Raw genomic sequence first — 24,329 nt, 5'->3', positions numbered from 1 at the left:
GCAAGAAGAGGGCACCTATGTACAGAGTAGTTACTATGGTCCCTGCTTGGAACCATATCTCCGGCTGCGTGGGGCTGTCCGCAAGAGTGGGTGGATTGGACGGCGGCCTGGCCGTCGCCCACGCGTACATCTTGACTGGTCTAATCGCATTGGCGGCTGTCGTCACGGATCCGCGCAACCTGGCTTGCGCAATCCGGCTTGATAGCTATCATGTTGTTACCAACGGGCATCGCGATAAGCAGTCGTTGCGGTTATGGGCGCAGCCGCGCAAGGCGTACCCCTTTTCTGTGATAAGAGTTCATAGTAGAGGTCGTGTGCCAGATTGCCCAAGCCGTTGAACGACACTGCGCTTGTAAAATCGTCACATAATCTTGTCAATCACGTAGAGTGTACACATTCAAGGCACAGCGCACAATTCATGTCACTCGCGGTTGACAAGGTACAGTACCGAAAATGTGTCTGACAATGAACCAGGTTGCACGCTGTCAGTTGGCAACTACCCGCTGAGCCTGTTCGGGGTTCGACTAAAGAGGGGCGACTTTGGTGGTTGAAATTGCTCGACCCACGATTTCGCCGATGCAGCAAAGTTGGAATGCCAACTTTTCAACATCGCATTTTGCCGACTACCGACGTGGTGTAACTGTGTCCATATTAGAGTGTCTGGATATTGCTTTGGTCTCCCCGAAGTTACCCTTTCAAGCTGGTTGGCTATCTAGTCAGACTAACTTTGTAACCTAATACTATGCGCAACTTTATACGCTTACTTAACAATGCTGTACCCGTTTTTAGAAACGATTTCAATTTTCATGATAAGATTTTATTAGCTCTCACTGAGGAATAATAGCAGCCTGAAAAGTTTGAGGCTAGAGGGTAGAGTTGTATCAGCTTGTTTCGTTTAGCTTTTCAACGCCTCCCATTCACCCTCCAACATCGAGTATAATAATATGTCCCACCATTTGCGCTCATGAAAGTGACATTTGCGACAACGTCCTTCCATTACGAACCCGAGTCTTTCGTACAACCTCTTCCCGCGGTCATTGTACTCAACGCAACCCAGGCCAACGGAGTGTATGTTAGCTCTCTCGAATGCCCAATCTAGGGCCCAGCGAATTGCCTCGCTACCGTATCCCTGGTTCTGGTATGAAGGTGCGATTGAGATCTGAAGCTCTACCAGTCTATGATGATGTCGATAGCGCTCTCCAGCCACATCGTCCAGGTTAAGGATGCCGATCGGAGTAAGCTTCTCCAGGATATCCGCGTCCTGCGTCGTTGTGTTTTGTGGTGGAAGGCAAATGAAAACTCCAAGTAGCCCTTTCTGAATGTCCGCCAATTTGGAGTCGCTCTGGCTTCTGGTTTGAGGTCGCACCACGCTCGGGTCAAACAAGGAAAACACCGCTGGGTCAGACTGGATTTGCGTGTGGAACCATTGTCTGTCGAAGTCTGTATCCTCTACAGCCCGGTAGTACAAGCGCTGCGAGCGAAATGCGTTTGGGGAACTCATGGCTTCTAGGACGTGTCGGAGGTTTGGGAAATACTGCAAGTCTTTTAGATATTAGGTTCCACAAGTATGCAGTATATTGATGAGCCCGTAAACGAGGTCTGCGCGAAGCAGGGTCAGCTATATATACATTGGGGCCAATACGCCAAGCAAAATAAGAAGTGAATGTTGTCCACCATGGCTCCGGTACTGGCCGTCACATTTTGGCTTCCATGTCTGGTAGCTTAACTAGTGACTCATCGGCGTGTAAATTCTTGACGTTGGACAATGTGAATGAACTCTCTAAACAAGTTAGCTTGGTGTCACACCGCGAGCTTCTCACGCTACAAGTATAAGCCGTGTGAGACTGAACACTCAAGTATAAGACGACGAGTGAAATCTCAAATTCTCGCTACTAGTGACTAGAGCAATAGTTAGCTATGCAGCCTCTTTTTGTTGATTGGATATGTTTTTGTGCCATGGAGACCAAGCTAGGCGCACATTTACAGTTATACATATCTTGAGGGGTAGGCCGGGCTGGCGCTAAGTAGTCCACAACGCATTTCTTGTGCTGTGTCCCAGTATACCAAAACAGCATGCTCAGGATTGCGAATCATGATTCCGAATCTTGAATCCGATTCCTCTCAATGATTTATAAAGCATTCACAAACCTGCCTGGCGTTTTTTGTAACCATCTGGCGGTGTCTGCAGCTGCGCATCAAGACTTTTCGGCCACATTCCTAAAAGACGACTCAAGTGAAAGAACCATGGTGCATGTATAGTTTATCTAATCAATGAGCATCCACTGGAGGCGGGCAATCACAAGTATGCTCGCTTTCACATGTTAGATGTCAGTAAGCGCCCGCCAAGGAGTGCGGCAGACAGTACAATTACGCGAGGAGAGCATTACTGAATGATATTTATTGATCTTTACCACGCCTGATGAGAGTAAGGGGAGGGACAGACGGGTTGTTGTTCCGGGGAGCCAAACCCAGAGCCAGCCGCTTACCTTGAAACTACAGTATTGTTGAAATTTTTTTTTTTGGGGGGGGGGGGGGGTTTCCTTTTATTTATTTCTTTGCCGTCGCAGTGAATTGCAACCTCCTTGTGAAGGTTGCAGAGCCTCAACACTGGTTGTGGAATAGCGCATATAGCGGTCTATTGATACCACCCTTACTCCGCACAGCAACATCTGGAGTTGTTGCTATGGTTATGTTGGACTGAGCACGTGTTAGATCTGCGCCGTGGCAGACTGTGGATCGTCCTTACTTTCATAAAGTTGAACCCCCGGGACTCTGTGCATCATCGAATTATGGCACGTCGCAGATTTGCATTGCTTGCAAGGCGGGTCTGGCGGGTTTGAAGATCTTTACTTCTTCGATGGCCGCAGCCCGTGATTGCAGACCCTGCGCCCCAGTTTCACGGTGCTCATTCTGATCTGAGCCATTCTCCGGCTCCATGACCCTAGAACGACACCCCGCATTGCGCTGGTAATCTCCTCGACGACCGTGATCGACGCGACTGATGGAAAGGATAAATCAAACTGCCCAAAGAAGATGCTCCTTATGTCTCACTTCAAGGGATTCGAACTTCAACATGCCATGCACATTACGAAAGTTGCCTCAATAGCTGCAGGAAGAGAGCTGCGCAGTCACCTTTCAAAACATGCTACAAATTGCTAACAATGCTCAAGGCAGGAGAATCCCGCAAGAATGGGTGGTGGCGGTAGCTAAGACTCTGCCCTCTGCTGGGTGCCACGCTCAGGACTGTTTACTTAACACAACTTGATGCTCAAAACTCGGGCCTCAAGGTGCTGAAAGGCTAAGTGAAAAGGGGTTTCTCAGCCAATGCCGCACAGTTCTGTGCGACTCCAGCCATGTGATAACTTCCAGTGTGGATGTCTCTCGAAACGCGAGGGACTCCAAATGGCCCCGGAGCACTGGCTTCTTCGAGACAACAGAGAACTTATTTCGGGAGAGGCCAGGGGCCACACCACCCCTGTACATTGGCATTTTGCGGCATGTTGACTGGCCAAGCCGCGAGGGCCACTCTATAACGAAACCAGAACAATGATATAAATGGTTGCTCTCCCCGCAACCCGGTTGCGCTTGACTGTTGAAGACGTGGTACTAGGTACTAGGATCATCTGTTAAACCCCATCCAACACCAGGTCAACGTGGTGTTCCAGCCCGACGGTTCCGCTACAATCAATTATCACCATGTTCTTGAGCGCGTATCTCGCCGCAGCGGCTGTGGGCATCGCCTATGCTGCACCCGTTACCATCGTCGAGGCGGAAACACCTAGTATTCAAGTTCGACAGGACGACAACACTAGCGCCAATGATTATGTCAATGGGGGATGCAAGGATGTCATCCTCTTTTTCGCTCGGGGCACCAACCAGTCTGGCAACATCGTGAGTCCTACTTGCTGAATTTGTTGATTTCTTCCCTCTCTCGGTACTGACAGTGCTATAGGGCGAGATGCCGGGCCCGGATCTTGTTGCGCAACTGAAGTCTGCGCTTGGATCTGACGTTGTCGCTGCTCAGGGCATCGAGTACGAGGCTGCGCTTCTCACCAACCTATTGGAAGGTGGCTGTGACCCGGCCGAGGCTGCAGACATGGCCAATACAATCACACAAGCCGCTGGGGCCTGCCCAGCTTCTAAACTGGTTGTCTCGGGGTATAGCCAGGGTGCTGCTATGGTTCATGCTTCGATCGAGAGCCTTTCAGACAGCGTGAAGGCCCAAATTGCCGCCGCGGTCACGTTTGGCGACACGCAAAAGCAGCAGGACGGAGGGCAGATCCCCAACTTCGACACGGCGAAGACCCTGATTCTTTGCAACGAGGGCGATAAGGTTTGCGAGGGAACCTTGATTATTACGGATGCCCACACAGACTACACTTCCAGTGTACCAACCGCCGTGACTTTCATTGAAGGCAAGGTTGCGTAGAGCAAAGACACAAGTTAGGATTGGGGAAACCATCGAACTTATATACTTATTTTAATTCTTATAATACAGTCTTCTCGTTGGTACTGTTAATCAGCTCGGTTTCGGCTTTTAGAATCTGGATTAGGCCGCATGCGGGTGGCGTGCTGCTCAAATGGTAGTACACATCAATGCTTTAATGTGCTTTGGGGGAATTGCCTAGTCCTTAATTAACTAAGCCCTCTTTTTCAATTAATCGAGGTACGAACACGGGGCAGGGGTTGCCCTGAAAACTGGGGACCTGCCAAATTTAAGTTGCTTTAGCATCTCGTATTCTTGGTACGGTACTCGTATTTGCCAGCTAATTTAGGCTTGTGATGCGGTGCCGCCGAGTCTCGAGACATTTATAAGTCTTAAGGTCGCGACAATTGTTAGCCAATATCCTCCTGTAGTATAGCAGCCCATAAAACACGATGAAAATGAGCCGCTATAGTTTACTCGCCTTCGGGGCGACTGTGTCAGCAGCTCTGATCGACCTGCCCGTCCATATTCAAAACACCTATGTGAGTATCAACCAGCAACCTGACCAGTTCAACATGCGCAATATCTCATCAGTATCAAATTGCAGTGCTCAGTAGATTTCGCGGTTGGCACGCCTGCGAAACCACACCGCCTTATGTTTGATACCGGATCAACCACGTCATGGATAATGAGCAGCGATTGCACAGCGAGCTCATGCAAAAACACCAGCGGTTATGCTCGGAGGTTTTACGATGCATCGGCTTCATCTACATCCGTCGAACTAGACTCGGCTTCAACAATTGGGTATATTGACGGCGACAAGCTCACAGGATTAGCAATGCAAGACGTTTTCACCGGCGAGCTGGGGGGGATTCAATGGAATCAGACTTTCCTTTCCGTCAACGAGAGCAGCTGGCAGTTCATCACCGCGGATGGCTTTCTCGGCCTTGGGTTCTCATCCATTGCTGAGAACCACACTGCATCTTTGGTAGAGACACTTCTATGGGCTGACCAGCTCGATGCTCCTCGGTTTAGTTTATACTATGGCAGCGACCTTCGCGACAATGGCACTCAAAACGGGGTCCTTACCATCGGCGGCAGCCATGAGGACACGTATGTCGATGGTAGCGTAGCGTACGTACCGTTGCGCAAGGAGGATCCGTACCAGCTGTGGCGCGCCGCATTGCGATCAGTCAACGTGCTGGTAGCCAAGGGGCCCAACTCGACGGTCATTGTGAACAATGGCCGCCTGCCGACAACCAGCGATCCAGCAGGCACTTACCCCGAATCCAACACAACATGGCCCATGTATGGTTCTGGCACTGCAGTCTTTGACACGGGAGCTGGCCGCATCTCTGTGCCGCCTAATATCATCGAACCGCTTTACTATAACCTTGGCTGGAACCTCACAAAGCTCATCAATGGACAGGAGCGCATGGAGTGCGAGCACCTGAACTCGACCTGGGCACTATCCTTCACGCTTGGCGAGGGAGACGTAAAGGATGATGTGACCTTTACCATCCGAGGTGACGAGTTCGTCGTACCAGGCCGACAGTGCATGCCGCCAGTCGACGACTCCCCTGCCTCTGGCTTCGCACTCATTGGTGCGGCTTTCCTGCGACGCCATTACTCGGTGTTCGATTTCGGGGCAACCAAGGTGGAGGATTACAAGCCGACACTCGGATTTGGAAGACTAAAGGAGGAGTATGACTACTTGACGAAATAGACGGAATTTGGGATGAATTTAGCGTATATCACGAAAATGACAAATCCATTGAAAACATGATGCATTCCGTTACACATTAGTTGAACCTTAGCATGTACCGCTTAGCGTAAGAACTTAGTAAGACTATAACGATATTAGAACTTTCACGACGGACAAATCTTATCACTAGAAAGCAATCATGGGCCGCAACTCGAAAGGCCGCAAGAACGATTCAGCTGACAATGCTGAGGAGATTCTGCCCAGGTCAAGGGAGAATTCTGGTTCTCAATGATCTTCAATGTACAGTCTATCTCTCTCATATATTATACATATAGTCACACTGGCTACGGGGCAGCTTGAGAATGGCCCTACTTAGCCAAAAATCGTTGGAACGCTTCCTGCTCGATAACGACGTTTCCAACAGCCCTCAGCTTCTTGCGACCCTCTTTTTGCTTCTCCAGCAACTTCTTACGTCTCGTGATATCGCTTGCATGAAGCTTGGCGAGCACATCCTTTCTGAAGGGCTTCAATGTCTCTCTTGCGACGATCTTCCGTCCAACCGCCGCCTGTATTACGACCTCGAACATCTGTCGTTGGACATGCTCCTTGAATTTGGTGACCCACTGCCTACCGAGGCGGTCAACCTGCGAGGAGTGGACGACGCGACTGATAACATCTACTGGTTCCTTGTTAACCAGAAGCTGGAGCTTGACCAGGGAAGACTGCTTCCACCCAGCGTCTTCGTAGTCCAGCGTCGCGTAACCTTTGGTGGCCCCTTTCAGTTTACCGAAGAGGTCATCAACGAGCTGAGCGGTTGGAATGCGGTACTTCAAAATGACCTGCATGCCGTGGAAGAACTCGATGCTCTCCTGCTCACCGCGATTAGCCTCGCACAGCTCAATCGCGCGACCAAGATACTCCTCGGGTAACGTCATGGTGGCCAGGACATAAGGCTCGTAGCATGTTGCGCCACGTAGCTTGTTGTCTTCAGGCTCGGGGAACTCGTTTGGGTTCTGAAGGATACTCTCCGTGCCATCTCGCCACACGACCTTGAACTGAACGGCGGGCTCCGTGATGATGATGCTTGCACCGTGCTCTTGCCGTAGACGGTCTTGGAAGACGGAGCAGTGGAGACTCCCAAGGAAACCTATCCGCCAGCCTGCTCCAAGTGCCTCTGAATGGTCTTTGAGAAGCGTAACGCTACGGTCGTTCAGGACGAGCTGCCCAATGCTGTCGGAAAGACGCTGATAGTCACCGGGGTCCGTTGGGAATGCGGCGACAAAGACCATAGGTTTTGGTTCCTCGAAGCCCGGGTATGGATCGACAATGTCCTCTGAGCCCACCGTCGTGAAGGTGTCTCCGATTTTGGCATCCTTGATCTTCTTCATACCCGGGTTGAAGAAGATGTACCCCACCTGACCGGCTCTCAAGACCGTCTGCGGTGTCTGGATCGGGTGCCTGATCCCGACTTCTCCTACCGTGTACTTGTTCCCGGTAGCAAAACTGACCAAGTTGTCGCCCGGTCTGACAGTGCCATCGAAAATTCGCACAAGGCATATGACGCCGCGAAAGCTGTCGTACCACGAGTCGACCAGCAGCATCCGCAGGGGTTTCGTCTCGTCGCCCTCGGGCGCTGGAATATTCTCAACAATGGCTGGAAGGAGCTGCTTTACGTTGAGCCCAGTCTTCGCACTGACACCAATGGCCTTGCTCGAGTCGAGCTCAAAAGTCGACTCGAGCTGCTCGAGGACCCGGGGAACGTCAGCCGCGTTCATGTCGATCTTGTTCACCACCGGGAGGATCTTTAGCCCTTCTGCGAATGCCAGGTAGAAGTTGGCGACCGTCTGGGCCTGCACTCCTTGGCTGGCGTCGACGAGGAGCAGGGCACCACCGCAGCTCGCGTAACTCCGTGTGACTTCGGCCCTGAAATCGACATGGCCGGGAGTGTCGACAAGATGCAGCAGGTAGTCCTCCCCTTTGTGGTTGTAGATCATGGTGCAGGTTTGCGCCTTGACGGTGATGCCACGCTCGCGCTCGACCTCGAGGGTGTCGAGGATCTGCTTGTTGCTGGACGTCGAGGATATGGTCCCGGTGATCTCGAGGAGACGGTCGGATAGCGTCGATTTGCCGTGGTCAATGTGCGCAACGATGCAAAAGTTGCGGAACCGGGATATCGGGATCGCGGCAATGCGGCGCTCCAGGTCGCTGGTTGTCGCCTTCGCCGTACTCGCATGGCTCCTCTGGACCAGCGGGACAGGGCTGGAGGGTCTGATCCCGGACGGTTGGGGGTGGTACGTGACGGGATCACCATGGCAATTCCGTGGAAGCCATGGTGATGTGAAGCCCTTGCTATAAGGTCGGCATTGGCGCAGCGTTGAGATACATGATCGCATGGAACGAGCTGACAGAGGCACCCTGCCACCCATTCATGCGACGGCACACTGAGAAACCTGGCAGTGCAGTGGAGGGAAGGAAGCTGTCGCGCGGTACGCTGGCGCTGCGGGCCAAAATTTCGAGCTCGGTTGCGCGTCGAGACGAGATGGGTAAAGCAACTTGTTGTACCAGTAGTGTCCCCCAAATGACGAGTGCTTATCTTATCGCCGACGGCCAGCACCGATTTTGTACGGCAAACTCGATACTGTCCAAAGTACATCCACACCCCCATATACCAAACTGTGTACTTTCGTCAACAGCGAATGAAGCATTGCGCCACAGCATCTGCTCCACGTTGTAAGCCATTTTGTGCAGGAGGAAGATTCATGTGGTGCAAGACTCGACATTGTGAACGAAGCCGGAACCACTTCCAGTAATACCAGTACTATCGATGTATGTCAAGTTGCACCAATTCAATGCAACCTAACCCCACGGCGAGCGAACCCCTTTGATTACGGCAGCATTATAGTTGCAGATGCTATATTTTGTGCCACCTCAAGAACTGCAAACCTATGTCTGCTGGTCAGCCGCACACCTCAGAAACTTGGCAAGGGCCTGAATGCTTGGCACCCGGCGTCAACCTAGCAGATCCGTCACTTGATAATGCGAGCTTGACGTGTCGGACGATGCGCAAACCGCTTGCTTGAGACACCTTGGACCCTACTAAGCTGGGAAAACATCCTCTCTTCAAGGCATCGAGATAGCTTACCTACCCATACGTAACGCTTTCCAGCCATAACTTTCAAGGTGGTCCTGGCATTGGACCCTCGTGGTCAGCAGAATCCTCTGCTACACATAACTTACTAGTGTAGCCCAGACTTCATCATCTTCCCAAATGATAGCTACCATGGTCGTATATCGCGCATCGATAACCACGGAGATTGCTGGTGAAACTGGCAATGCTGGAGACCGAGCCAATACGCCATCATATCCATTGCACCGCGATTCGCAGAGTTTTGGCTGCCCAATGACATATATCTGAGGAGCCAGCATTGCTGACCTACCAGGCTTTATTCGGAAAGACCTTGCTCACTGGAAGATTAGCAGCCCATTGCCGGAGCAAGTCCTGATGAGAGATTTGACCTCAACGAAACAACCGTGGGTCACAGAGAGAATAAGTGCGACCGACTCCACAGCATTTCAGCCATATGCGCCATGATTACTTTTTGATCTGACTCAGATTTGCGTAGCGTCACTACTGAGAGGAATGTTACCTACATTGCGTACATTGCCAAGCAAACGGAGACATCGGTCTACGTTGCCAAAACTCAGCCATGTCTTTCAAGGGAGCGTTCCATGGAGCACGGTTCTGTGAAGTGTAATCGCATTACTTGTGCTATTCAATCGTTTCCTAGGACCAAATTCTAATGGGAACCTTGAGTTTACTAGGCTTTGCACCATGATCAATCTTCAGATCTTGCTTTTTGACATATATTGCCTAACTTCGGGTTGAGTAATTTGGAAGGGTCTTTCATGATATGCTCATGCTACGAATACGAATCTGGAATAATGTTTCAAGAGGCTGAATTTCTTTCCTAATAGAAACAAGATCTCCTTCATTGATTGGCTTTCACCATAGATCCGTCTAAGAAAGGACTTAAATCGGCGAATGGGAAGCAGATCTGAGACCCCGAGACTCCGCTTTATGATGTTCTGATGTCAGATGGTAACTAATGTCATCTCCGTGACTGCTTACGGGCTTGCCGAGTCCTAGGCCAAGCAGGAATTGAACGCCATGAAGCAACATGGATGCATTCCGAATGGTTGGTCAAATGGAAAAGATCAGCGAAGGATTGAATCTATACGGTGTCACTTGCAATGCACAGTCGCGAGGCTGAGTCTATGCTACCCAACAGTTCTGATACTCGGAAACCCCGGGACCGCGGGATCAGCAGCCTTACTGACAGCGCTGATTATAAGAGCCAAAAGGAACGTGTGTTTTGCACAATTCTCAGTCTCAAAGCACATCTGAATCTACTTGCACCAATCGACTATTCTGCGAGATGTTTGCCTTCAAGCCCGTCGCCTTCGCCACAGCGCTGCTGGGTTTGGTCCATGCTGCACCAGCCGTTACAGAGCGCCAGGACATTATCTTATTGACCTTGTGTACTGACGCCAACCTTGGTGGATCATGCCTAGATTATCAAGGAACCCCTGGTGTCTGTGGTTAGTATTGGTTAGCAATGAATCCCTCTGACAGCTCACTAACCCCTGCATAGGCAACGTTGTAGGTGAATTCGACAACAGCATCAGTTCCCTTGTGGCTGGAACCGAATCACGCCCCTGCATCTTCTACAAGTATGTCATCTCAGTCCGTTGGTACAAAACTTGAGAGATTAACAATGAATGCACAGCAATCCCAACTGCGATCGGAGCGGCGGCTCAGTTACCCTTGGCGGAAGGCAAGATGCTCTTCCAGCGGGCTTTGATAACAGCATCAGCTCTATCGAATGTCTAGCCTGCCTGATCCCCGAGGGATGCCCTTAGCTCTTTGACGGGCACCTGGCTTCTTGAGGGTTGGAAACGTGCTGCTCTAGGTTACGTGGATATTTTTTGAACTGTCGGCTTGGGGGCACCGCACCGCTGGCGAATGTCGTTGCGAAGGGTATTGCACGAAAGGTTACCGGTCTGTTTACAATGCTTCCGATTCGCCTTCACTATCTTCTCGCCTTGACGAAGGCAGTAGTAAGCCATGTTCTAGCGCGGTCTGACCGGCTTCAAAACGCTCTAGTATATGATCAGGAAAACATGTAGCCTATTTCATGAAAATTTTCAAGCTACTACGAGGTGAAATAAAGTTGTAAGGAAAGGGCGTTGAAGAGGCGTTCCGTATCTACATGCTTTCGTCATTTAGCAGCTGATGAAGGCGCTTCCGGGCGATTTCAAAAAGTGGAATATCAGTATCTCGCAACTACCATAACAAGCTGTACATTGAATGTATTATTAATGCCCCGTTCAAACGTAGTTTATTTAGTGCGAGCATAAGCCAGAAAAGTAAGTATAGCAAAGTACACCAAGGGAACAAAAATGTTGCTGTAATTTAGTGATAAATGATTGCTTTGGTGTGATTTTGGATATACACATAAGGTTAGGTTGCTGTCATACTGAACATTGTAGCATGCCCGCATCGGAGACAACAGCAGTTGGTTTCTTACAAGTAATGTATCGTTTTACAGAAAATCACTAGTCGGGATGTGAGCAGTCATGTGGTGCGCCGCTCTGCTTACCATGGAGCGGCCTGGCCCGTGGTCTGTTCCTCCTTCCATATGACATGCAGCGATTCAATCTCGATAGAAACATCTTAAGACATGTCCAGCCTAACATGGGTACACCACCTTCTTTCACTCGAGAATACCGTTACACTTGAAGATTGCATTCACCCTCTTAGGGAAGCTCAAAGGGAAGCTCAAGTTACGACCCATCCTTGTTTCGCTATTTGTTCTTGTAGCAATTCTTATTGTCTCAAGTCGCGACTTTCAAGATGGCAGCGTCAAGCAAAAGTCCTGAAACCATAGCTATGATCCAGCAAAGTGAAGTGAGCGTACCTTGGTGCGATGAATTTGAGAAAATGATTAGTGGCATGCGGTAAGTCTTTCTGTGCGGCAACCCTCCACTTTCTCAACCTTGACGGCTTACCGGCCCTCGAGCAGTCCTCTTATTTCAAGAAAATCACTGATATCAAATCCTACGGCCATGTAGTTTCAAAACTTCCAACGACCAACGACTTGTACAGTACAAGGTCGCCGTTATGAGGAAACTCCAGTCTTTTAACGATGCAACAATTCCCAACGACGCTACGCTCGCATCACTGGCATCCCGTCGAATGATCGTGGCCAAGGGAATGCTCGGAAAACTTGGTACAAATGCGAATATTGAGCCACCTTTCTTCGTAACGTGGGGATGCAACATTTTCATTGGTGACAACGCCTATGTGAATCGCAGGTGAGACTGTTTTCATTAATAGCATTATAGCCGTGTTAAGCATTTTACTTGATCTCGTCCCAATACTGATGTTCCAGTCAGTGTTTCGATATATGACAACGCACCTGTGATTATTGGTGATCGTGTTCTTATCGGGCCGGACGTATGCATTTGTACGGGCACACATGATATTCACTGGCAGGCCCGTGAGGAGGCTAGTGGTACCTCATTTGCCTTGCCAATATCCATTGAGGCTGATTGTTGGATTGGAGCAGGTGCAATCCTTCTACCTGGTGTCCGCATCGGCAGAGGTGCCACAGTAGCAGCGGGAGCTGTAGTAGCGAAAGACGTTGAATCTGAATGTGTTGTGGGCGGTGTACCTGCTAAGTTGATACGAAGGTTGGGATAGCACGCATATAAATTTGTGAGCACAGGAGGGGTATTGATCCAAAATGCATCCTGCAGATCATAAAAGTGGCCACCATCAGGCATGACTCTTATATCTGCATATCTATACTATTCATGGTATCTTAATGCTGTGCGGCCACCCTTTCAGCCAGTAGCAGAGTCCCCAGCGCGTAGGATGTGAGAACGTGGCAGTACGGCCTCCGTGACATAGATTGTTCCATTACTCTGGGGCTTCAATGCTCGGGAGTCCAGTCCGACGGGTGTTCGAGGCAGATACTGTATGCTGAAGTCGATCTGTGAAAGGCCAGCGAGGAATGCGTGACATGTGCGCATTATCATCAAGGTCGCTGGGCAGTCTCCTGTCGTGAAAACCGTTCCCCTAACCAACCCGCAACGAAAGTGCTAGACGATCTCCGTTGGGCCTCAGTGCTGAGTCAGCATCTCGCTTGCCATTCCCTGCCTCTCTAATGCTCCTAAAGTCCTGGTTGGCAACACCTAAACTTCATAGTTGCACCATGCATCCCCCTTCCCATACTTGACTAGATAGGCATTTCACGCACTTCGCGTTTGTTCCGGGTGCCTCAGTTTTGACAAACAGGACTCCGATGAAACCAGCTCAACATAACTGACCAGTTATGTAAGATCAGAATATGCATGCTTGTTAACTATCAATCTTTAACCAAGAAAACCACAGCTCCTAGCAGTGATCCTATTATTAATGTTGTCAGGATACCCGCGCCTGCCCGATCAGCATTTGTTATTTCCCTGGGCTTGTCAAGCTTGCTGTCGTCGCTGACACCGCCATCCACATGGCCGGCAGATGTCCCGCCCGTGTTAGATGTAAACGGCGACATAGCAGAATCGACCAACATTGTCATGATCACGCTCATGGCATTTAGCTGTTCACCGACGCCTGATGTCTCCTCGTACGTTGAGTCTGCAAACCAACTAAAGGTACATGCAGTACCGGGGTGGCCTTTGAAATTGGAGGGTGAGCCAACACAGTGCTGAGCGGCTGCTTTGGCCGTGCTCTGCAACAATCCCATAACTTGGTCGTACGTGAATGGAGCGAGTTTTGCTGTGGCGGCCATCCACCGCGACAAAAGACCTTTGAATGTTCGTTGATCGTTGTTGCATGAGCCTGACGTGGTCTCGCAGGGGGGTTCCCACATGATGCCGCCCTGGAACATGGTCTTCGAGACGCTGTCGACCATTCCCTGCACGCGGGTTTTCCAAGTGTCCGATTCCGTGAAATTGTACATGTACGCGGCACCATGGAGGAAGATGCCTGCGTTATATGTAAACAAGGCGCCATTGATTTCCGTACAATTGGCGCCTTCTGCGACGCCCGCACCATCTCGAACAGTCCATTCGTCGTTGATGAATCCCACACCTTGCTGCCATTCAAAAATCTTAGTGGCCCAGTCTGCATATGTCGTGTTTCCAGTGAACCGGGCTAGTCGTGCGGCAATGTTGAAGAAGCAACCATTCGAGATGGAGTTCTTATAGGTGTAGCCGTTGTTGAACGTGTAAATCTGCCACCTTAATCCTCCGTTGCAGGAATCGCTAGCTTCATTCCACCGTTGGACATACTCGTTGAAAATAGCCTGCGTGAGACCCAACCAACCTGGCTCGCCTTCGGGAGGATTTTGGAAATTCAGCTCGGCAGCGGACATGGATGCCAAAGCCCAGAAGCCCTGGTCGTCATTCCCCAAGGCACGGGTCTGATTTGTTGGCATGTAGTCGTAGTCATCTCCTCGCTGGTGCCACATCGCCTGATAGGTGATTTCATTATAAGAGTCGTCTCCGGTAAATGCCCAATAGTCGAGGAGTGCACCGAACATGGCTCCCGCTTGCCACCCTGGTGTTGAGGTCAGCTCTTGGATCACAGGTTGGATTGAACCCAACACGAACAATAATACGGATCGGGCAAGTTCCCCGGTACATCACCAGTGTTGTTGCCTTTACAACGTCAGTCAATCTGCAGTCCTTCGCAGTCTCGAGGACAATACCTGTGTAGAACTTGACAGCTCCATATGCTATGGTAGCGGCGGCCTCCTTGACCGATGCTATTCCGAGGTCAGTACCCGGATGATCCGGGGTAAGCATATCAAACTCACCATCATTTGTTATATCCACATCAATCGCAGTGGCGTGAGAATTGAAAAGTTGGACCAGCCCAAGTAGACTCAAAAGATGCCACATCATGAAACACGCGGATATAGATGGTGCAAAAGAAGGAATGTTGGTCTCTCTATCGCGGTCAATCCTCTCACTGAAACCTTCGACCGCGCGAGGACAAGATAGACAAGGACGGCCGCTCAAAGAAAGTTGAACTGAAAACACAAAGAATGGGAATCTCGTCTTGAAATCGGGAATCCATGGACCCCACCCAGGCGAAAGGGGTACAAGACCATTGGCATGGCCCCAGTTGACTATACTTGGCGTTTGAAGAAAACCTACGGCGCAGATGCTCAACCGCGTGCGACAGCCTTGGCGACGTGCGATACGGCTGGGCAGCCAGCGGGCTCACCTGTGGCCAAGAAAGGAAGAGATTACGAGTGTGATGACAAGAGCACCACCAGCCACGTTCACCGGAAAGACTCGATTTCCAACTGCGCGCTCTAAATGCGCTGCTGGGCGGCGAAAGGGCCATATCCGCTCCACGCTTGATGGTAATGACCCCATAACGCTGGATCTGACTCTACTTGAGACCCTGAAGTTGCGGAGAGAAAAGGGCTGTCGAAATGAGTTGGTGAGTTGTACCACAGCTTGCGTAAGAACTCATTTGGCGCCAGGGTCTTGGAGCTCACTGACAAGAGACTAATTCTCTGGGCACCCGGGCTACTGGACACCAATTCTCGTGTCTCATCTCCGCAATTCTGCACAGCCACAGAATGCCAACCAACGCCAAGCAGACTTGACTTGCTACACGAACTTGCACTCGCCGTATCGATCCCTTGAGCTGTGCTCCCGGAGGTTCCGCCCCAACTGAAGCGGTATGATCATCTCCCAAGCTGTCGGATGGATCTCAGGTTCTTACCCCATGTCATAATGTGGATTACCATGTTTCCCCATGTAGTTCTCCCGTTCTCCACTTATCGGGTCGATGGGACCGAGCAATGCTGCAAGGTTGACTTCTTTAATAATCTCGGCCTGTGGCAATGCAATGCAGCTGCCAGAACAGAAGCAGAAGAGAAACCACACGCACGATGCGTATCATTCAAATGGTGTGTGTGGTATTCCGTGCGTGCCGACCCTCTGTCAAAAACACATAAGACCTATGGGTTCAATTCGACTTTGACTTTATATTTATTCAACTTTCGAGACGACGTTGGACCGGGTTTAGACTCACAAATGACTGCTTTCCTGAGAAGAATATGAACCTCGCCATGATGCAAAGTCTTGCACGGTGCATGTGCATGTTCGGCGCGTATCACTTCATGTAAGACGAGCCTCGCAAGCAAAGCAGACAATCGATATAAACTTGGCGTTTCGGGTACCTGCTAGGACATAACGGCCGCCTCGAATCACCACACGGAAATTAGTAGTCCTTTTGAGTTTGAGCACCTCTTTTACGTGATGGAATCGACGACGAGTACCCTTATAGCATGGGAATTTTGGTCTCGAAGTCTACCTCCCGGCAGGTCATGTGTATAGAGATTTTGCAACATAATCAAACAACATAATCAAAACATAGGCGAAATGCAACACAGCCGCGACGTTTGACCCAGACCCAACAGCAAAAATGGCACGGTGATCTGACAGACGACGCATGTTATATTAGTGCCATGATACGTCCGGCACATTAAGCCTAATCTAGGTCTTGTATACTTCTTCTTCGTCTCACTTTTGATTATTGTTCTTTTTTTAATTCCTCGCAGAAGGGCAGTCCCCTCACTTTGTTGGAATCAACATCTATTCAACATATACTTACTACTCTCTTTTTCGAGGGTATTTCACGGTCATAGGTCATGATCGAGCTTTGACAAGATTCGTCACAAAAACCCGCGATGGCTTGTGTTACTACATCGCAAAATACAAACATCAAGGTATATTGAAATCGCACGGTATAATTGCCGCTTACACGTGCCTTACACATGGCTTGTATAGCCTTCGTCGTCGCAGCGTAGCTATTGCAACTCAGCCCTCTTCGACCCCTCAATTTCGACGTATACGTGGTCCTGATAGTCCTGGAGTATCACTTCAGCTTAGTATCCTCAGACATAAAACTACTGATATCATTTGGTGTGTACATTACAAGACCGGGTGGATCGGAGATAGACTCGGTTAGAGCCTCACGCCCTACCATCTATCTAGTTACGACTAGACCTTGGCACAAAGTTCTAAACTTATTAATAACTACCTTGACCTGTATGGCACGTTCGACTTTGTCCGATTATCAAGGGGGCTTCCCTAGGTCAAACTATCACTGACAGGCCAGCATAGCAGACGCTGCAGAGGTTTGGCACTAACAAAGCAATCCATGCCGCTGTCAGAGTTCACTTTGATTGCATAGGCGCACGCTGATCGAAGGCACATTTATACAGAGTGCTCAGTCAGAATCCATGGAGTGTCGTTATGTTCAATCATCCCGGCAAGATAGTCCTGGAAAGTATTACCACAGCATGTGCCAGAGCCTCTTGGCAGTTACCTATCTGGTCAGTGCACAATATCATAACCACAAAATCAAATAGAAACTATATCGCGAATGGCCCACTACCGGCGCATGCTGAGCCAGGTAGTTGAGAAGTTTTCAAGCGACATTAACAGACGTTGGAGATGAATATAGCGTGGCTCTACAGCCAGCAACGTTGTCCAGTGTCTTGCTGATAGTCTGGATCATTGAACCAGGAAAAAGCACTTTTGGGCGCATGGAAGTGCTGAATACTTGACTAGTCATATTGGTCATATCACAAGAAAATACCGTTAATGCACTCCATATTCACTTGTGTACGGAAATACAATTAGATCTCCGTGGTACTGTTACCGTAGCACAAAAGGGCTGACACAACCATGAGCATGGACTTAGCCTTCAGCAATAACGGAAGTTATAGTCCGAAGAGCGACCTCCATCTTCTTCTTTACGGAACCAAAGCCTTTGAACGAAGCCGAAGATGGTTGAACCGCCACCAACTCGACTTCGTGGCCTTAGAAACAAGAGGAAAGCAAAGAGGTTGAGAATCAAGTGCGTTCAGTGAAAAAATAAGAGGCCGAAAAGAGATATTACAAAGTCACCAAGGCAGGAAATTGAACTGCACGTTTTAGGAATGCACCTCAGTTTTGCGGTCTAGGCTCGGCCGATTGTAGTGGAAAGATGATCTGCTTGTTGACATACATGCGTAAGAAGGTTACTAGGGCGTATCTCGTCTGGTATTGATCACATTATATCCAAGGGCACATGTGTCACCATCAAGTGGGATTTTACATGCGTAGATTGTTTCGTGGGAGGTAGTATACTGTGGAGTTCTTTGGGTGATCGCTCTAATCTAAATGTTCATCGCTTGGTGCTGAGCATGAGGCTCAGTCGCGACAATGTTCTCTTCAATTATCATTCGGTGTAGTCTGATAACCGTTCACGGATTACACAGCTTTATTAAAGACACTTATCGGAACTATCAAAATCTTGGTATCCAGCTTTGGACAGCTTGATAGATAAGTTCACATCATGACAACGCAATGACATGTTCCTGATTTCTTCCACAGCGAGAAGTGGTTTGATACGTTCGCTCTCTCATTGATCTCTACTATCACTCTTGCGGCTCTATTGCAACCAATAATGAGCCAAAGATTTGAAGAAAAAAATGCTATATTACATACAATGCATTTTTAAGTTTCTACACATTGTATTAACCATGTTGGAACGATGCTGATTCATGGACCGGTGTTGCAGTGAAATTTTCATCAGAATGTAAATTAACATAGATCTAACAGGTTACGTGAATAACCTTACATCCCTCTACCTTTGGTCGCACGGCTACTACGTTGAAGTCGTTTCATCACGACCTAGCTTTATCTACAAAAGCAGGCACACTTTCGCCGGGTATTTTATTCCTCTTCTTTACTCGATGTGCACTATCAACAAAGCAGATTTCGACACGACGAACGATCATTGCCCAAGAAAACACATAATACCTAAATCTCAAGAAATCAACTCCGTCACAATGCCAGAACAGGTTCGTGCCCACAGCTTCTCGTAGTATTCCTCAACAGCATACGGCCCTGCTTGATAGCTGGACTAATATCGTGATTTTAGGCCAACACTAGTAAGAAGCGCTCCCCCTCGCCGAAGGTTCGCGAAGCATCCAGGTCACGTTCGAGATCAAGTTCCAGGGGCCGTTCGCACAGCTCCCGGCCAAAAACAAGCTCGAAGCCGACTTCATACGCCTCGAAGAAGCTGTGGGAGCGCCATGTCGAGAAGAAGAAATAGGGTGGTTAGGATAGCATGAGGTACGCCATACGCAAAGTAATCTTAAAACGCGTTAAAGCGAGGCTCTGACAGAGAATCTCTACGTGGTTTTGTTGACATGAGTTGAACCATATGATATCTCGACAAGATTGTCAGCATTGTTGAGAAGCATTATGATTAAGTGAGTTTACATGTATGAGAGATCTAAAGCTCACGCCCCCGTCCAATTCTATGGTGAACTCCAAAGCCTTGACCCTCGTCTGTATGCCTAGTCTCAATGCACCGTTGACTGGCGAATCCAATAACCCAGGGAAATGATGGGGGGTATAATGCTAATTTCCGGCCAAGTTCCTGTAGAGCCATATCTTTCCGGTACACCTTGCCAAATCTAACCCATCGCCAGCCAAGTAGATCCTCGTTACCATCTAGCCCATCTGCCATCATCTCATCTACCAGTACAAGTTCGGAGTCGCCCCTCCCTCCAACTAATGAAAACACAGACCGCCTTCCCTGACAAGGACCCAAAGAAAATGGGAAACGTAGAAAGAAGAGAGCAATGCAATGGGGAGAACCAGAAATGCAAGCGGTGAACTTCCAGAAGCCTAAGGAACTGCAAAGCAGAAAAGGGGTAATAGGAAAGAGAACACGATGTGATATGCCGTTTGAGAGAAAAGGTCGCCTGACTGCCTTCAACACCCTCCTCCTGCGTCGCGCAAAGCTACGCGTGATCCACAAGCCTGACGTTCCCCAGCTGCACATGGTCGATTCTCCAGAGTGATTAGCCAAGTCGGAATTCAAGTGCAATGTTATGGCTTGGCAATGATGCAGGATGATGCAGGCAAGTTTCATCTGCATCTGTAAATGCAGAGGCTGCAGAATGCGTCGCATCGCTTAGAATCCATTGTTGGGAGGTCGAGACTCTGCAGACTGGTGGGTTGCGAAGGTATCAGAAAGACCCCCCGAGTCCGTCCCCGTAATGAATGTGTCGGGCATCGTGTGGGTCCGTACGCTAGTAGATTGGTCCAGTATGTTTGTGAGGCATGACAAAGGGGCATCCGATAGTGGTGACCGTGACAGTCGAGCAGGCAGGTGTTGGAGAGAATCGGATGGATCAGGCGAGATAGTGAGCGGAAAGCAATTTCCCGTAAGGCGCCGTCGAGAACCGTGGAAAAATGACCACCGGGGAAAGCCAAGATATGGTGTGGTGTGGTGGGTGAGAGGTCATGATAGTAGCTGCGAGTAGATGGAGTGCCGCGCAGAGTCGTGATTGGGTTGCGCCACCAACGCCACAACACCTGACCCGAGCTACACCCCACACAGCGGCCGAGTTGAACCACAACCCGAACACCCTCATGAGAAGCACGAACTCACATGGCGAAAGGTCGTGTGGTGGTCCTCCCATGGTGACTGCCAGCTCCGCACCACCACATGCAACCTCAGCGCGGGTGCTGCCCGAAGGGTCGCGGTGTCTCAGTCCGCGCATGACCTCTACCATGTCTGCATAAACGCGCCGTGCCGTTATGAAGGCATCAGAGGACGATGCACGGCTCACGATCGACAGCAGGGTTGGCTTGCCACCCCTGTCCAGATGGCTCCATTGGAACGACGAGTCGCATCGCAAGCTGCTCGGCTCATCCGGGCAGTGGACTCGACTTGGTCTGCCTCATGCCCGTGGACCACCATCCCCATAACCACCAGCCCCATACACCTGGCCTTGGTGCTGGTGGCTCGTATAGGTCGATACCGCCCCCGCGTCAATGTAGCCGTTGGTAGTTGCTGCATCCCACCGTGTGGGCGGCTGTGGCGTCAAACCATAGCTTGATGCTGAGGCGTGCCGACCGTCCGGCGTCCCGTAGGAGGGCATGCTTGGTATCCTGATGCCGGCGCTCGTGGGCGAGTGGGACTTCAAGCTCGGCGATAATGGGCGTGTAGAATACGAGCCCCATGACGAAGACGCGCCTGACAGGGATCGCGGTGATGCAATATGAGGGTCATGATGTCCATATGTACTCTCGGGGACCGTGGTTGTGTGGGCTGGGTGTGGGTATAGCGCCGGGCTTGTGCTGCTCACACGGGTGAGCATGGCGTGGCTCGGGGTCGGGGCAACGGTCGAGGAAGGCGATGCAGACTGCTGCGCATTAGTCACTGGGCTTCGAAAGCAAGGCCCGGTCCACTGAGCCACACGGGACTTACATATTTAGAGATGATCTTCTTGAGCGCCGGTGCCAAGATCTTCCAGGGGAACACCTTGACATCCTTTTCGATGTTGCGAGGTTTGGGATTCGGGAATGCCATGATGATCTTGAAGAACTCCTCGCTGTCTGCCTTGGCCTTGCTCACCGTCAGGGGGCGGAACCCTTCCAAGTTGCGTCGGATGCGGTTCTTCTCCTCCACCGTGAACCTGGCAGGCGCCGCGACCAGTTGTTCGAGCAGGTAGATGGTGTCAACGCTGGTAACAAAGCACTCGCTCTTCTCGGCCCAGTATATGCAGCTAATGCAGATGCTGTTTGCCGGGCGTTCGTTCACACCCACTGGCTTGAAGGTGGCGGTCAAGGTCGACCCCTGTTGATGCTTCCTGAATAGCACGATCCTCCTGCGGTTATCCCACTCCTCCTTTGTCCACCCAGTGGCCATAGACTCTAATTCGCCGGCGATCTTGAGCGCCGCCTTTTGACTGTATATCGCGTAAGGATTGAAAGACGAGCTAGGCGCCCCAGACTGCAGCGTGCTCGTGCGGACCAGCTGTGGGTTGGCCGAGGTCGGCGCCGGCAGTGAGGACAAACTAGGTCGAGTAATAGTTGTGTGACTTTGGTGGCTCATTGTCGGACTCCTCATGGAGTGGAGTGAAGCTCCGTAACTTCCCCATAGCGAAGGCGTTCTGATTGGAGGCGGGATTTGACGCGTGTAGTCGTCCGCGTACGAGGATCTATGGTATGCTCCGATCATGCTGCCGTTGGTGCTATTGCTCGAATAGCTCGGGTCGTAAGCAGTCGCGGCAGCAGCTTGCTGTGACCCCGGTGGGTATCCATAAGTATTTGTAGCAGCATCTGTGATCTGGTCCTGTTCAGACTTTTGCGCATCTATGTGCTCGGGTGACTGGGATGCGGTTGGTCTTGTGACTTCCTCAGCTGCCGCATCAGCTGGTCCTACTTGGGCGTCGTGATATGTGAACGTGCCTATATCAATGGACGCAAGGGGCTGCGCGTCTGGAATTTCAATAAGAAGTGATAAAGGCACGTTGACGCTGGCGCTCCTCGTGTCTTCGAAAGATGGCGCATCACCGCTCACCACATATCCGAAACCGCTGGCGTCATGAGAGTCCCGCACGGCGTGTGCTGCGCACCTCTGTTCGCCGAAGGCGAGATAGAAATGGCTGGTCACTGCAATCAAGTCATAAGGAGCCGATATTCTGATCATGACCTTGGTCGCGCAGACTCCAGATTCTGGCTGGTAAGAGATCAGGGTCGGCAAGACAGGTGCCATGTACTGGCTAGCAGAACCATTCGCCGTGAAGGCCAACTGATTGAGTTGTGCGGCAGCATTTTCGGACTGGTGTGCCGCTGGGAAGGACGGCGCCGAGTATTGATATTGCGAATCTGGAAATGGTCTGACTTGGTCGTATCCTAAATCAAAAGCTTCTCAGACATTGGGGTTCGATCATGCGAGGGACTTCGGGACAGGAATCTTACCGTGCATCTGGGGCGGTTGTGACTTTGAATACGAAGCCGTTGTCAGGAGGCCAGGTGGGGACTCCTCACGAAGAACTCCGCCGTTGGCTCTCGCCGCCGCCTCCTCCTCGTACCTAAGAGTCACAGTCTCCGGGGACTCGATGGCGTCGTCAACAATAATAGGCCTGTCGGTGTGAAATTGAGGCTGCAGAGACCAGTTAGGTCTGCTATATCTTGGGAAAATAGCCATTGCGCATGCGGACGGTGCCAGAACTGGCTGTTTTGCTGATCGTCACTCACCTCAAAGAGCTTGTAGGATTGATACCCGAACTTTGCAGCAGACATTCAAACTGCTTGCAACCAAAGTTGTCCGGAACAGCAGAGGCCGTGGCGCCCGAGGATTGCGATGCAACACTTGTTTCGGGAACAGTGTTGCGGAGACGGGTAGGCCTCGCGAAAGCTAGTACTGTGGAACTTTCTAATGCCTGGATGATCCAAGGCCTGTAGAAACGTTGTTTGGTTCTGCAATGTCTAAAAAGCGCCCTATAGACACGCGTATGAAGGGCCGAGGAATGGTGAAACAATACGACTCAAACTGGGTTATGCCGTTCTCAGTCGCAGCTTGGGTGGGAACCTGTTGAGGGAGTTAATGGCACTGAGATTGGCCTAGATCCCAAAATTGCAGTTTTCCTGACCTCAGAAGGTAGATTAATAACACAAAATATTTTGCTTCAATCCTTTGATGGTAGAACTGGTACGGGTCAGTCATGTTGTGAGGTAGCTCATTGGCTCGTAAGGCTGGTTGACAAACTAACTGAGTCGAGTCTCGGAAGAGGGAATCGTTCAAAACTTCGTTTCTCCACTCATGAAAATACCCAATGAGACAGCTATACAATGATCAGTAAGTCAGTCTGGCGGTAGAAGATTTCCTTTGACGTTTGGGTAGCAAGATTTGCTCCGCATATGATGGTGTTGCCAAGTTTCTGGTGGTTACACCTCAGGCTGGGGGATGTTGTATCTCACCTAACACTTCCGTAAGCAAATCAATCTGGGGACCGATGCAGTGAAATCCGGGCGGTTCCCTAAAGGGGTTGATATTGTGGACAGCTGGGGGGAAGAGGTTCGTTGGTAATGCAGGTAGCCCGAACCTGTTCGCATGAAGTCATGTTAGAGCGAAGTGCAATCAGAATACGCAAGCTCCCGAGTGGTTCGTGGGCTCCGCATGGTTCGTGCAATCGTTGGCAGAACCAGAAACATGACGGGGGAGGGGCAAAGGGCGACAACTAACAAGATCTAGAGTGGACGAACCAGAGAACTGGAACAGTTGGAAAGACAGCCGTCAGCAAACGGAGGACCCGA

The 24,329-nt window shown here is 50.4% G+C and overlaps 7 protein-coding genes across 7 annotated transcripts; 3 read left to right on the top strand and 4 right to left on the bottom strand.

Annotated features, from left to right (window-relative positions):
- Positions 1 to 895: 895 nt before the first annotated feature.
- Positions 896 to 1,501, bottom strand: JN550_013027 (uncharacterized protein; the record flags this gene model as incomplete). The annotated part of the gene is made up of 1 exon (XM_049311568.1): positions 896 to 1,501. The coding sequence occupies one exon, from the start codon at positions 1,499 to 1,501 to the stop codon at positions 896 to 898; it is 606 nt and encodes a 201-aa protein (XP_049165019.1).
- A 2,195-nt stretch (positions 1,502 to 3,696) lies between these two features.
- Positions 3,697 to 4,429, top strand: JN550_013026 (uncharacterized protein; the record flags this gene model as incomplete). The annotated part of the gene is made up of 2 exons (XM_049311567.1): positions 3,697 to 3,891; positions 3,953 to 4,429. 2 exons carry the CDS (start codon positions 3,697 to 3,699, stop codon positions 4,427 to 4,429), a joined length of 672 nt encoding a protein of 223 aa, XP_049165018.1.
- A 449-nt stretch (positions 4,430 to 4,878) lies between these two features.
- JN550_013025 (uncharacterized protein) lies at positions 4,879 to 6,152 on the top strand (the record flags this gene model as incomplete). Its single annotated transcript, XM_049311566.1, has 2 exons — positions 4,879 to 4,968; positions 5,034 to 6,152. The coding sequence occupies 2 exons, from the start codon at positions 4,879 to 4,881 to the stop codon at positions 6,150 to 6,152; spliced, it is 1,209 nt and encodes a 402-aa protein (XP_049165017.1).
- Positions 6,153 to 6,499: 347 nt separating this feature from the next.
- Positions 6,500 to 8,557, bottom strand: JN550_013024 (uncharacterized protein; the record flags this gene model as incomplete). The annotated part of the gene is made up of 1 exon (XM_049311565.1): positions 6,500 to 8,557. The coding sequence occupies one exon, from the start codon at positions 8,555 to 8,557 to the stop codon at positions 6,500 to 6,502; it is 2,058 nt and encodes a 685-aa protein (XP_049165016.1).
- A 2,010-nt stretch (positions 8,558 to 10,567) lies between these two features.
- JN550_013023 (uncharacterized protein) lies at positions 10,568 to 11,051 on the top strand (the record flags this gene model as incomplete). Its single annotated transcript, XM_049311564.1, has 3 exons — positions 10,568 to 10,730; positions 10,784 to 10,862; positions 10,919 to 11,051. The coding sequence occupies 3 exons, from the start codon at positions 10,568 to 10,570 to the stop codon at positions 11,049 to 11,051; spliced, it is 375 nt and encodes a 124-aa protein (XP_049165015.1).
- Positions 11,052 to 13,561: 2,510 nt separating this feature from the next.
- Positions 13,562 to 15,098, bottom strand: JN550_013022 (uncharacterized protein; the record flags this gene model as incomplete). The annotated part of the gene is made up of 4 exons (XM_049311563.1): positions 13,562 to 14,754; positions 14,808 to 14,855; positions 14,906 to 14,962; positions 15,014 to 15,098. 4 exons carry the CDS (start codon positions 15,096 to 15,098, stop codon positions 13,562 to 13,564), a joined length of 1,383 nt encoding a protein of 460 aa, XP_049165014.1.
- Positions 15,099 to 20,413: 5,315 nt separating this feature from the next.
- Positions 20,414 to 23,739, bottom strand: JN550_013021 (uncharacterized protein; the record flags this gene model as incomplete). Its single annotated transcript, XM_049311562.1, has 6 exons — positions 20,414 to 20,960; positions 21,009 to 21,430; positions 21,496 to 22,925; positions 22,992 to 23,197; positions 23,271 to 23,471; positions 23,666 to 23,739. The coding sequence occupies 6 exons, from the start codon at positions 23,737 to 23,739 to the stop codon at positions 20,414 to 20,416; spliced, it is 2,880 nt and encodes a 959-aa protein (XP_049165013.1).
- Positions 23,740 to 24,329: the final 590 nt, after the last annotated feature.

Source organism: Neoarthrinium moseri, assembly GCF_022829205.1.
Source record: "Neoarthrinium moseri strain CBS 164.80 chromosome Unknown scaffold101_Wmoseri_CBS_16480, whole genome shotgun sequence".
NCBI classification, from domain to species: domain Eukaryota; kingdom Fungi; phylum Ascomycota; class Sordariomycetes; order Amphisphaeriales; family Apiosporaceae; genus Neoarthrinium; species Neoarthrinium moseri.
Note: the sequence above shows the minus strand (reverse complement) of the source record. Positions and strands in the feature narration are given on the sequence as shown.